The sequence below is a fragment of the Pipistrellus kuhlii genome, unplaced genomic scaffold (genome assembly GCF_014108245.1).
Source record: "Pipistrellus kuhlii isolate mPipKuh1 unplaced genomic scaffold, mPipKuh1.p scaffold_m20_p_16, whole genome shotgun sequence".
In the NCBI taxonomy this organism is placed as follows: Eukaryota; Metazoa; Chordata; class Mammalia; order Chiroptera; family Vespertilionidae; genus Pipistrellus; species Pipistrellus kuhlii.
The window spans coordinates 22,272,525-22,285,746 of NW_023425471.1; the positions used below are offsets into that span (position 1 = coordinate 22,272,525).

The following is a 13,222-nucleotide window of genomic DNA, read 5'->3' on the forward strand; positions in this document are numbered from 1 at the left end:
ATTTATTTTTTTACAGAGAGGAAGGGAGAGAGATAGAGAGCTAGAAACATCAATGAGAGAGAATCATCAATCAGCTGCCTCTTGCACACCCCCTACTGGGGATGTGCCAGCAACCAACATACATGCCCTTGACCAGAATCGAACTCGGGACCTTTCAGTCCCCAAGCCGACGCTCTATCCATTGAGCCAAACCGGTCTTGGCTGGAAACAACTATTCTTCAATACAGCTTGTATCTCTTTCCTGTTTATATATAAAAAGTTAAACCTATTATCCAAAATTGACATTCAAAATAGGTCTCATTCTTTAGGCAGAAGAGTAGAAATGTGGTATGCACACATTTCTTTTTTAAATTAATTTCTTTATTGATTAAGGTATCACATATTAGTCCTCAATCCCCCATTCCAACCCATCATGCCCCCCCGCTATTGTCCTTGACCACTGGTTAGGCTCATATGTGTGCACATAAGTCCTTTGGTTGATCTCTCCCTTTATCCCCACCCTCCCTTTGAGGTCCAACAGTCTGACCCATGGCTCCTTATCTCTGGGTCTATTCTTGTCCTTCAGTCTATGTTGTTCATCATGTCCTACTGGAAATACACTTATAAGAATCAAAAATGAGACAAGCAATAATGGTTATGCTGAAAGGCATATGAATCAGTCTGTAATGAACTTCTTTCTGGGCCACCAGTTCTTTTGAGACCCAATTTCAATGTCAAACAGTTCCTTATGTGTACATGTCAGCCATGATATTTCAGTTCTGGATCGGATCTATGACATTTTAATATACTGTGTAATGAAGACTACTCTGTTTAGAAAACAATCATTACTTCTCTAAGAAAGTAACTTGAAAGGGTATATGGACAAGATAACATTGTAATGTATCCATTCAGACTGTTAAAAATGTGAAAAATGTACCTTACTAAAAACATGATCATACTATACTGTATATTGAGTATGGCTTTTTACAATTTATCTTCATTTTATAAATGGATTATAATATCACAGACATAATTATTAATGCTCATCTTTGTTTATTTTGCAATATTTCCATTTGCCTTAGCATGCATGATTTTTTAGAGTCTGCATCCAGAGGATGAACTGAAAAGAAAATATCATTGGTCAAATTTGAAGTATATTTATCATACATATACTTAGGAATATATGTGTTTATAGGGCACCTTTGATCCCACATGCAATATCAAAGATAGTTTGAAATGCAGCCTAAGTTATTAACATTCAAGTACTGTTGTTTTGGAGATCAGAGGCAAGGTGGATAAAAATGTAGAAAAAAATCGGACTAAAGGACATACAGTTATTAAAATAGATCTTATTTAGGATAATATACTCAGAGTATTTTGTGTTTAGGATTTCAAAAGTGTCCTGGGTCCAAGAATTTTCTATATTTGGCCCTATGTTACTCTTTCCAATGCCAAAGTGATTGGATATTCAATCCAAGTAATATGGACGGACTCCAATAAGAAATACATAAAAACACATTACATTGTGAAAGCTTATTTAATCTAACTTTAAGATATACTAATAAATCAAACTTTCACTGAGAAGATGCAATTCCAAATTAAATTAATTCTTCTATAGTCAGTATAATTCAAAGAATTCACATTTTCTTTTCCAAAATGGGACAGATGGGTAAGCCATGTGGTGATAATGTGCAATTCAGAGATTTTCATTTACTTGTTTTACTGCTTTACTTAAGCATCTATATTCCAGAATTTTTATATAAATTATCCAAGTTTTGCATTTATTAGATTACTTAGACTTGTATGAAACGAAATTTAAAATGTGCAAAAAAATATGACTTGATTAATGAGATGACTTAGTCATTAGTTACTTGTATTAATAGTTATTTCACGTTTTTCATCTCATATCAAAACATCTGTGAATTTAGAAATGTTTAATGTTGTTTATAATTGAGGTTGATGCTTTCTTCAGGTGATAATTCAGGATGATGGCCCTGAAAAATTGGATCCCAAATATTTTGGAGAGTTACTTGCTGATCTACACCGCAAAAATGCAGATCTATATCACTGCCTGTTAGAACATTTGCAGAGAATTGGAGGAAGGTATGGCTAATATATTATTTGCCTTGATAGTGTACCTAATCAAACATTTATAATACTCTAGGATTTTTAACAGACTATTTTAGAGTCTTTTTAAGTCCACAGCAAAACTCTAGTACTTTTAATGGAGAAACAGCACAATTATATATGTAGATATAGCAAATGTTTCATTTTAAGAGTTAATGTACTTTATGAAAATCATCAAAGAGATCACATAAGCCCTTCTAGGATCAGTAAAAAATTCTGTATATGTTCTTTTGTAATGTATTTTTATTGCAAATGCAGCCTCTTGGGCAAGCAGCTCAAAAAATGCATGATGATGATAACTTATTTTAAGATATTACATTGATGGTACAAGATCCAATCCTACTGCTAGCACATGATTCCATCTTCAAAGCTATGCGTTCATTACTGTTTATATTAATCAGCACCTTCTTTGATTACCCAAAATACTGTTTCACAGATTCATCCATTTGTATGTCACATACCTTAAAACCTCCCCCCTCACTCTGAGTAGTTAATTATTTATTGTATACTATGTATTAATACTACACTCTGTGCTTTTTAAATATTATCTAATTGACACAGTTACCCTAGAAAGTTTCAAATGAAGACTCAAAGAGAGAAAGTTACTGACTTAAGGTCACATACCTTCTAAGTGCTTGAGATGAATTAAAACATTTTGACTACTCTTTAGCTATAAATTATGACTTAGCTTTTCTACAAAGTCTTCCTTAGATATTCATTTTGGTTTTGGTGCTCCTCTTCTGTACATTAATAATGTCCTGTGAATGTTTGTATCAAAGCATCACATTATAAAATCAAGAGCATATAGAGATATAATCTTAAGTACCCTGATTCTAGATCCAGAGTTCATAGGTTGAACTCACATCACAGCTTTTGTTACATATTAGATGTGTAATAAAAGGTAATATGTTTAGAATTTTTATATAATTTATCCAAGTTTTGCATTTATTACATCACTTAGACTTGTATGAAATGAAATTTAAAATGTTATCACAATATTGCTTTACTTTAAATTCATCCCATATTGAAAAATGTATACCCCAGTGCAAAAAAAAAAAAAGTTGCTGCTTGATTCATGAGATGACTCCGTTTCTCTCTGTTTCTTGGTTTCTTCATTGGTAAAATAGGAGTTATAATAAATAATTCTTACCGCATAGATTTCTTAGAAGCAATAAATGATAAAAGACATATACTTACAAGCAGCATCAGCATCATGTGAGAGCTTAGAAACAGACCTTCAGAATGAGAAACTCTGAGGGTAATGCCCAGCAACAAGCACCCAGAGGATTCGGATACATTCTCAAGTTTGAGAAGCATTTGGCCTGGGGCAGCATTTTCAACCAGTATGCTGCAAGAATTTTCAAAACGTGCTATACCTGACTGTTTAGTCAGGAGCACTGACCTCTTTCCCTCATACTGTCTACTAAACCCATATGTAATACCTTAATCAATAAAGAAGAAAATTAGTAAAGATGAACACAACTAACACAACAGTAGCCATCTAGTGTGAATGAATCAAAATTATACCTATATTTTTGTCAGAATGGCAGAACATAGAATATGTATTTTTGGTGTGCCACAGAATTTTAGTAAGTAGTTTATGTGTGCAATGAGATTAAAAAGATTGAAAATCGCTGACCTAGGGCTACAAAAGTGGCAAAATCTGGGACTAGTACCTATACTCTGAGAGCCTTTATCTGTTGGCATATCACTTAACTTTTCAATACTAGACGTGTATTCCAAAATGTTTAAAATATTGCTGACAATTTTAAGAAATTATAAAAAATTTGAATCATCAAATTTCAAAGGTCACAGAATTTAGACCAATGTTATGTTGTGCAAATCTTGCCTCAAAACAATTATGTTTGTATAAAGTACAAGATAATACTTGTGTTTTGTATTGACCCAAAAGAGTTCAGAGCATGTGGCCTTGACAAAGTCTCTACTAAATAAAGATTTACAGAATTAGAGTTCAATATTAGTCTCAGACTAAATAGAAGTAGAAGAAGTAACTAGACAATGAAAGTTCAATTATTTCATAATCATCATCCAGGTAAATTTTAATCTGAGGTCTTTAAAGAACTTTCTGTCATGTAGGGGTTTTGATAAATATATGTGGATGACCTAAATGTATAATTAATGATGGCAAAACTTTGAATTTAATTCCTAGAGAAGCTAAAAAGAACAAAAACGAAATTGAAAGCTAGCATCTGCAACATTAATAAACACCCCAGGATGGAGAGGTGTATATATGTTTCTGTTTGTCATAAGGTTGTCAGTTTCTTTCTCTTTGTTCTTTCCCTCTTCCTTTCTTTCTCTTTTTTTTTTGTTTTTTGTTTTTCCATGTTACATTTCTTTCTACATAGGAAATGAGATGGTATAAAGTGAGTGCCACTCTATTTCCCCCCAGTGTAATTCTAGACACAAGCTCCCAGTGCTGAATAGAGATGTAATCCACAGTGACCTTTCCACCTCCCTGCTCTGCTCTTTTTCCTTTCTCCCTCCCTCTCCTTCTGTCTCCACTTTTCTTTCCAAATTACAATTCAGCAAGGAGTGGGCTCCAGGGTGGAAATTAAGGAAAGCTGTCTCATGAAACCATTCTGGTTACTGTTTAATAGTCCAGTGCTTCTTGCTTTATTTCTTTGTATTATTCCCTTATTTGTAGAAAAAAGTAAGGGACTAGAAACCTGTTTACTAGTTTGGCATTGGAATTGCAATTTTAATAAAGTGATGATTCCATTTATCAGTAGTGCAATACTACTAAAACCTCATGTGATTCATATTTTAACTTGTTTTACCTTCCAATATATGCATGTGATTATTTTAGTAAAACATTAAATAAGTAGAAGATACTTCATTTTGTTTGGCTATGGCCTCCCTCTATTTTGGAGGGCAACAAAGGAAATACCACATGCATACATGTGTACATACATGCATATGATTGCAAATATGCAGTCATGTCTTCGGAAATGGAATCTTCATTTCTTCTCCACATTAGCTTGCATACTTTTCTAAATGCATGCAAGAGGTTTTGCCCAGTGAGTGATCCATTTATTTCAATTAGCAATATATTACTTATAAGTTAATGTGAATAATTGTAATATAAAATTTTATTTTAATATATTAAAATGTAATAATTTTAATTATAAAATTTTGGTCATATTGCTTAAGGTTTATGAAAATATTCAAATACCCTTTAAACTTTGTCTCTGCCATTTATACTGTAGTGTATATTGAATGAATTTTTCAATCTTGTTTTGCAAGTCTGGATTTTGATAAAACTTGAAATCAGCTGGGACCGGTTTGGCTCAATGAATATAGCGTCGGCTTGGGGACTGAAGGGTCCCAGGTTCGATTCTGGTCAAGGGCATGTTTGTTGGTTGCTGGCACATCCCCAGTAGGGGGTGTGCAAGAGGCAGCTGATCGATGACTCTCTCTCATCGATGTTTCTGGCTCGCTCTCTCTCCCTTCCTCTCTGTACAAAATCAATAAAATATATTTTTTAAAAAAAACTTGAAATCACTGGAATCAGCATTGAAAAGGAGCAATACAAAGAGAAGGGGGAGGCTTAAATAGAGAACAACTATTATCAATATTTATTCATTCAGGCAGTATTTATTGCCAAGCACTAAGGACTTTGACATCCAGACTCAAACAGACTGGTGTTAATGATGGTAGTAACCAATTCTGCATATTCTATCAGATTGTTATTAGGGTATTATTTATTTTTAACAGATTAGCTAATTACAAGAAAATTATATTTACATTTGTGGAGTGACATTTCAGTTATTTTTTTTTAATTTACTTGGACTATAAATTGAATTAGTACTATTATGATATATTGAAAAGTGAGATAAAGTGATTAAAACATTAGCATTTATGTATGACCAGTGTATATATTTCTCTAAGGTTGTCCATCTTTTTTTAATTCTTGCAGCAAACAAGACTTTGAGTCCACAGATGAGGTAAGTGTAAAGAGAGTTAAACATCAAATATGGAACAAGAAATAATGATCATTTTGCTTTCAACATGATATAGGCATTTATATCTTTGTAATGACTGTCAAAGCAATAATCTTAAATAATTCACACAAAAATGTTTTATCAACTGTCACTTTATGATTTAATTTGTCTTTGCTTATCAGGATATTTAAAATTTAATTGGCCATATATTCTCTGCTTTATAAAACTAAAATCTATATTAAGTAAATAGCAAATTCAGTTTTAATGTACTTTGAAACCTTGTATGTTCAAAGAATTTTTTCAAATATTACTTTTATTATATATGCACATTTTGTTAACAGTTACTTTTAATGGAATAAATCATAAAATAGAAAAAGAATAGATTTCAATATAACAAAGCACAATGACTTCCTTTGTGCTAATTTTTATCTTTGTTTCCAATTTATTGATATACTGTATTTATTTCATTTTTTTCCAGTTAGCTTTAAATTGCCTTTAAAAATACTGACTTTAATACAGCCTTTCACTTAAAATTAGCTGACGATTCTCAGTGTTGCTGTGGCAACATCATCTTTCAAAAATCACCACAGTTCTGTATAAATTTTCATAAACCCTTAATATTATTTTATTTTTCCAAATTTTCATTGTTTAAAATTGCCCTCTAAAATGCCATATCTAACACACAACAATACTTCAAGAATGTTTTAGAGAGATACACTGAAGTAAAGTGTTTAATGGGATTTAAGAAACCATCCTCTTATTCTGATTTTAAAATTTTTTTTTTATTTTTTAAACCCTCCCCCTAGGATATTTTTCTACTGATTTTAGAGAGAGAGGAAGAGGGAGAGCGAGAGTGAGAGCGAGAGAAAAGAGAAACATAGATCGATTGTGTCCCATATGTGCCCCAACCAGAGATCAAACCCACAAAGAGCAATGCTCCAACCAAGATCAGGGCCATCATCTTGTTTTTAAATTGCTCTTTTGAAAAACTAAAAATGGACCATTTGGTTGCTCAAAGCTTTTCCCTAAAGTGCCTGAAATTGAGGATTATTCCCATCGTGTGTGTGTGTAGGATAATCTATTTTTTAAAAGATTTTTATTGATATCAGAGAGGAAGGGAGAGGGAGCGATATATACATCAATGATGAGAGAGAATCATTGATTGGCTGCCTCCTCACCCCCACACTCCTGTGCTGGCGATGGAGCCCACAACCCTGGCATGTGCCTTTGACTGAAATTGAGCCCGGGACCCTTCAGTCTGCAGGCTGATGTTCTGTCCACTGAGCCAAACTAGCTAGGGCTATTTTTTAAAAATAAGAACTGATAAGGCTAGAAATGAAATTTGTAGCAACTATTACATGAAAAGTGAAGTAAGTTTTTGATGTCCCTAAAAATAAGCCCAATGCACCAGTTTGTGGACTGCTGACCCTAAGATTAAAATAGTAATATGTAACTGTTCAATGGATAAGATTCTCTTTTCTTACAGTCAGAAGACATTGAATCCTTGATTCCTAAAGGATTGTCAGAGTTTACAAAACAGCAAATTCGCTACATTTTGCAGGTGAGATGGTGTCAAGAATGGGTGTGAGAACAACACTAACAAACCTTTGATTAGAATGGTTCCCTTAATTAATAACAGAAATTTTCAAATAAAAATCCTTTCTCACAAGAATTGATTATAGTGTATTTTGATTTTAAAAGGATTATGTTATAGTTTGGTCAGATCACAAATACGAATAGAATATAACTAACATATAGGAACGCATTCAAGGAATACAGGGTGGGGCAAAAGTAGGTTTACAGTTGTGAGTATGTGAAACACAGAGCTTATTCTTATATTATTATTATTATTATTATTATTATTTATTTATTACTGTATTATTTTCCATATGAACAACTGTAAACTTACTTTTGCCCCATCCTGTATTAATCCTCATTGTGGAATGCCTTTAGTCTCTCCTCACTGCTGTAGCAAAACCTGACTTAGATCTGTTGCCCTCCTCTTCTCCATTCTGCTTTCTACTCCTCCCCACCATATTCCTGCAAGTGCCATTTTTTCTTAAATTAGATAGACCAAGATAGGTGCTGTGGGACTATGACTAAAAAGAATACATGTGTTTACAAAAAAAAAAAAAAAAGTTCTGAAGACAATATCTAAATTTGATAGTTGTTCTCAAACTTTTGTTTATCCAAATTTTGGACCTGGTATTACTGTAAAAATTCAATGAAATACTATTTTCAGTGGTACACATTCTGTATAATAGACGGTGGTATGGGGAACGCATATGCTCTGCAGAACCTGAGGTGGGATGCTCATCTAAAGTGCATTCATGATCTATTTCTGAAAAAAATAAAACAAACTAACCCTCTTCTGTAAATTTTTGCATTTAGATTATGAGAAACATTGGTCTATAGTTTTCCTTTTTTGTATTTAGTTTTGTCCTCAGGATAATAATAAAACTTAGCTTCATAAAATGAAATGAGTAGGGGTTCTTTTTTATTTTCTAGAAGATAGTTATAGTCTTGGTATCAAATTTTATTCTATTTATTTTTTATTTATTGTTGAAAGTATTACAGATGTCCTATTTGTTTGTTTTTCCAACTAACCCCCTCTACCCCCTCCACCCCACACCAACCCCTCCCAGGCCTTAACTACTCTATTATTTGAAGGTTGACTTGCCAAATCTTTTCTAATCTTTAAATAAAGAATAAAAGTAAATTTGAGAATTTTCTGATAGATTTCTGTATTGTGAAAAGGGTGATACTTCATCATGGAAAAAAAATAATAGAGCCTGTTCTAATTACATAGCTATGATTGCTTCAGGAGACTTGCTTGAATTATTTATGCATGTTATTAACAATATTGCCATATCAAAAATAAAACTGTTAATAAGTTTGCTTATAAGAAAACTAGGATCACTGTCACTCATATTGCTTATTTTTAAATGCTAGAAAAAATAAATTATTGCTTTCTTCCTCCAGATGAGGGGTATGTCTGATAAATCACTCCGGCTAGTGCTGTCCACATTCAGCAACATACGGGAGGAGCTTGGACATCTTCAAAATGACTTGACAGTAACATTTATTTTGATTTTTCTTTCCAAAAATTTTCTAGTTCCTATTTTCCTAACTTAGAAATCAAGGCACTCAGTCTACCTTTTAAAAATTTAGTAGAACACAACATTATACTTATCCAAAAGTAGTTATTTTCTGGAAAAACTTAACTGAGCCTGAGAGAAGAGAATTGCCCCACTAAAAAGGAAGAAAGTTGGGAATGCACTTATTAATTAGTTTACCACTAAAGTAATTTACTGCTTAAAACCAGGGAGTAGCTTGTAAAATCGGAAGAAACTGACTCATTGAATGGGAATTTCCCCATTTTCTGTAATAATAAAGCACACTATGAATTTCTTTGAATACTTGGAAACTTCTTTTTCCAAGCATTTAGCCTTTTCTACTTTAATTTGTGTTCTTGGTGCCATCAGCTAGATACATTCAGAATGCTTTTCATACAATGAATAACTGCTTGAGGACTTTGGAGTGCAAATTTTTATTCCTGGGTTTCGAGGAAAAGATTTAAACTTTACTTTGAAAATTCACAACCTGCTAGGATTATCAAGAATTCTTTGATTAAGGCAAAACATTAAAATTATTCAGAAGTTTCTGTTTCCTTGCACTTTGAATTATCCAATCCATCAAGTTGTCTCTTTCAATATGCAGGTTTTTAAAGTTTCAATAATTTGTATCTATATTTTGCTCAACTTTTAAGAATTCTATTTATTAAGCACCTACAAATGAAAAGTATTTATTTAAACCTGCAATGTAAATAAGTCTTTGCATTATGTAACTTGGGAAAGTTTTTGTAATTCTGAATCATAACACATAATTTTGTTTTAGTCGCTGGAAAATGACAAGATAAGACTTGAAAAAGACTTGGTTTTCAAAGAAACTCAAATAAAAGAATATGAAGATCTCTTGGCATCAGTGAGAGCAAATAATCGTCAGCAGCTGGTAAATTGACATTTTTATTGATGATAAACTAGATTGAAGTCTTTTCCTATGCATAATTACTGAGACATTGGAGTTATGAGATCAATCCAGACACAATTAAAATATGATGGAATAATTTGTTCCTATGAAAATCGAATAAATTTGGCTAATTCTAATGACTAAAAAGGCTCTCAGAAAAAGATAACCGTATGTATTTTATATATAAAGTTTATACAGTCTATATTTACCTATGCTGGTGGGTGACAAAAACTGAATAAATATGGAAAATCCAACTTCACTCATTGATTTAATCTACAAACATGTCATTAAAACATGTTTTTTTTATTAGATCTTAACATGTGTTTGTTCAATGAATAAATGAGTCAACTCTAGAAGTGTTTTCCAGATATATGAGCAGAGTTGATTCCTAGGAAATTGTAATGAGTCTTTAAGGCTAATCCTTTCCTAATCTTTACTCCCATGACAGTCCCAAATTTTTGTTCAGCTTCCATTTGTCACATAAATAATTAGGCATATGGTTATTTTTGGTGTCTACTAGTTGGCAAGGTATAGAACTGTAAAAGAGTAGCAAGTGTCAGATTGCTAAATTGGTACAATGAAACTTCATCTAGTCTTGATTCCTTCTCACTCAAGACAGGTAAGTCAGAATAAGGGAAATAATCTAGTATTTTACATGACTGATTTAACTTACAATTTAAGGACCAATATTTAAGAAAACTAGGCATGGAAAATATTTGTTTTATTTAATAGAATTAGTCAACTAAAAGAGTATTCTTTCCCCCAAAGTAGAAACCATTTGTCTTATTTACTTGTATCTTCTTTACAGGAAGGACTTCAAGACTCAACTTCAAAATGCCAAGCATTGGAGGAAAGCAATCTCTCTCTTCGACATACGCTATCAGACATAGAATATCGATTAAAAGAACTGGAATACTGTAAACATAATTTAGAACAAGAGAATAAAAATCTTAGAATTCAGGTATTAAAACTTTGTTCTAAATACATGTTATTACCTTAGTTATACTATTGTGATTTTACCATTGGCAAATTATATATATATATATATATATATATATATATATATATATATATAATTATATTGTGTATATTACATATATATATATTCCTATTAATTTTGAGAAAATACATGGACTGCTTTCTGGTGTTCTTGTGTGCAGTTAGGTCTTATCTCACTGTCATTTGGGCTGTATAATGCAATTCCTAAAAAATGCTCTCATTTCAATTTTTCACTTAATCATGTGATTTTCATGTAATAAACTTATTTCCTTCATAACAATCTAATTACAGCAAATTATGTTGTCTTGGGTAGGTTTCTGAGACATGCACAGGCCCTATGCTACAGGCTAAAATGGATGAGATTGGCAACCATTACATGGAAATGCTAAAAAACTTAAGAATGGAGAAAGACAGAGAGATCTGTAAGCTAAGGGTAAGTTGATGCTACATTGCATAAATTCACAGGTCAGCACAATATTTCTAATAAGATAATGATGGTTTCACATTGAAAGCTACAAGGAAAAGTCAAGTGAAGGTAGAGTTTTAAGAATATGCCATAGAATCTTTTGTTTAAATACATATCACTGTGTATAGAACATTGCTAAACTGTTCTCTAATTTAGCTTAATCTTCTCTAGGAAATCAAAAAATATATTAAGTTTAGGCTTTTTGTTTTTAATTTTTATCTATTTTTTATTTGATAGAAGGAAGACAGGACACTTTATGAGCTTGCCTACAGCATGCTTATGCAGGCAAGAACAAATTTGAGATTATCTAGCAAAGCCACAGTGGGATTCATAAAAATCCTCACTTCATTTTGAGTAATGATACATACTAAGATCCTTGTTAAGCACAAACATAAAAGCAATGTTGAATTATGTATGTGTAACTGGCATAAAATTATGATGATATTTATGAGAATAAGTATACACGACCTTATCTTGTAATTTTAGGTCAAGTTGACTAACTCTTCATTTAGTGATTCCTAAATGTAGCTAAATATACTTAAATATTTTAATAAAAAACTGACCACAGGTCTTTCCAAATATCACTGTACAACCCTGACCAAAAATCAAAATGAAACAAAATATAATTTATTCAAAAGTCCAATGATTTTTCTAGCAAATTTCCTCCACTAGTTTCTTTTTCATCTCAGCATTACTAACAACACTTCAACCTAATAGCCATCTATGCAGACATAATATACTAAAGAGGAAAACAGGCAGGATTTGGAGTCAGAAGATCTGTATTAGAGTTAGTTGCAGATATGTTTCTTATTAGCTATATAACTCTTTATTTAACTCTCTGAATCTCATATCTCTGTTTTGTAAATAAATATAATAATACTTATTTCAAGGGCTGCTGTGAGAATTAGATAAGTCATGCAGGAGGAATATTTTGTGAATTGCAGATCATGATATAATATTCATTATTATTTTTGAGTTTTCCTTAATTGGAATTTGAAGGAATCTAAAGCTTTATTTTAATAATTATAGCCTAAGAATGCTACTTACATAATGCCTAGTCTTAACTAGTAAAGGCACTTCTAAAAAGATGAGAAATTCCTAATTTGCATTTTAATTCATATTTTATATTCATAAAGCTCTTCATTTCATAGCTAACTATATGATTTTGTCACTTAACCAGTCTAGAATTCAGTTACCTATCTTGTAAATGGGCATTATAATCATTCTTATTTATTTTTAAATTATTAGACTCAATTAAATCAGTATCAAAAAGATGTTTCAAGAAGAGAAGGAAGTTGCAGTGATTTCCAATTCAAGATTCATGAACTGACAAGCTTGCTGGAAGAGAAGGATTCCCTTATAAAGCGTCAGTCAGAGGTAAGAAAGAAAGGGATAGAGTACAGAGGAACAATGCAACTCAGTCCTGTAGGATAAATACTTTCCATGCATTAGAGAAGGACACATTTCTAAGACTCACTTTATTAATGAAGAAGAATGTGAGGGCAAAGAGGTAAAAAATTCACATTTCAGGAGAAATAATTCAAATGAAAGCTAGAATTGAAGCATAAATAAGTGCCATTGTGCATTTAATATCAAGACATTGATTTTATTATCTTGTTAGCAGTAAAACTTCCAATAAGACTGTGAGCGCCTTACTAGA

General features: G+C 32.0%; 1 protein-coding gene across 4 annotated transcripts in view; it reads left to right on the top strand.

Moving 5' to 3' along the window:
• The window catches only part of POF1B (POF1B actin binding protein), a 61,714-nt gene that overhangs the window by 42,040 nt on the left and 6,452 nt on the right, over nt 1-13,222 (top strand). For 3 of the 4 annotated variants that reach the window (XM_036439789.1, XM_036439790.1, XM_036439788.1), the window contains 8 exons: nt 1,952-2,082; nt 6,044-6,071; nt 7,555-7,629; nt 9,051-9,143; nt 9,966-10,079; nt 10,906-11,058; nt 11,410-11,529; nt 12,811-12,939. In XM_036439789.1, coding sequence (XP_036295682.1) covers nt 1,952-2,082; nt 6,044-6,071; nt 7,555-7,629; nt 9,051-9,143; nt 9,966-10,079; nt 10,906-11,058; nt 11,410-11,529; nt 12,811-12,939 — 843 coding nt within the window. The remainder of the gene's footprint in view (nt 1-1,951; nt 2,083-6,043; nt 6,072-7,554; nt 7,630-9,050; nt 9,144-9,965; nt 10,080-10,905; nt 11,059-11,409; nt 11,530-12,810; nt 12,940-13,222) is intronic. The other variant, XM_036439791.1, reaches the window with a different exon arrangement.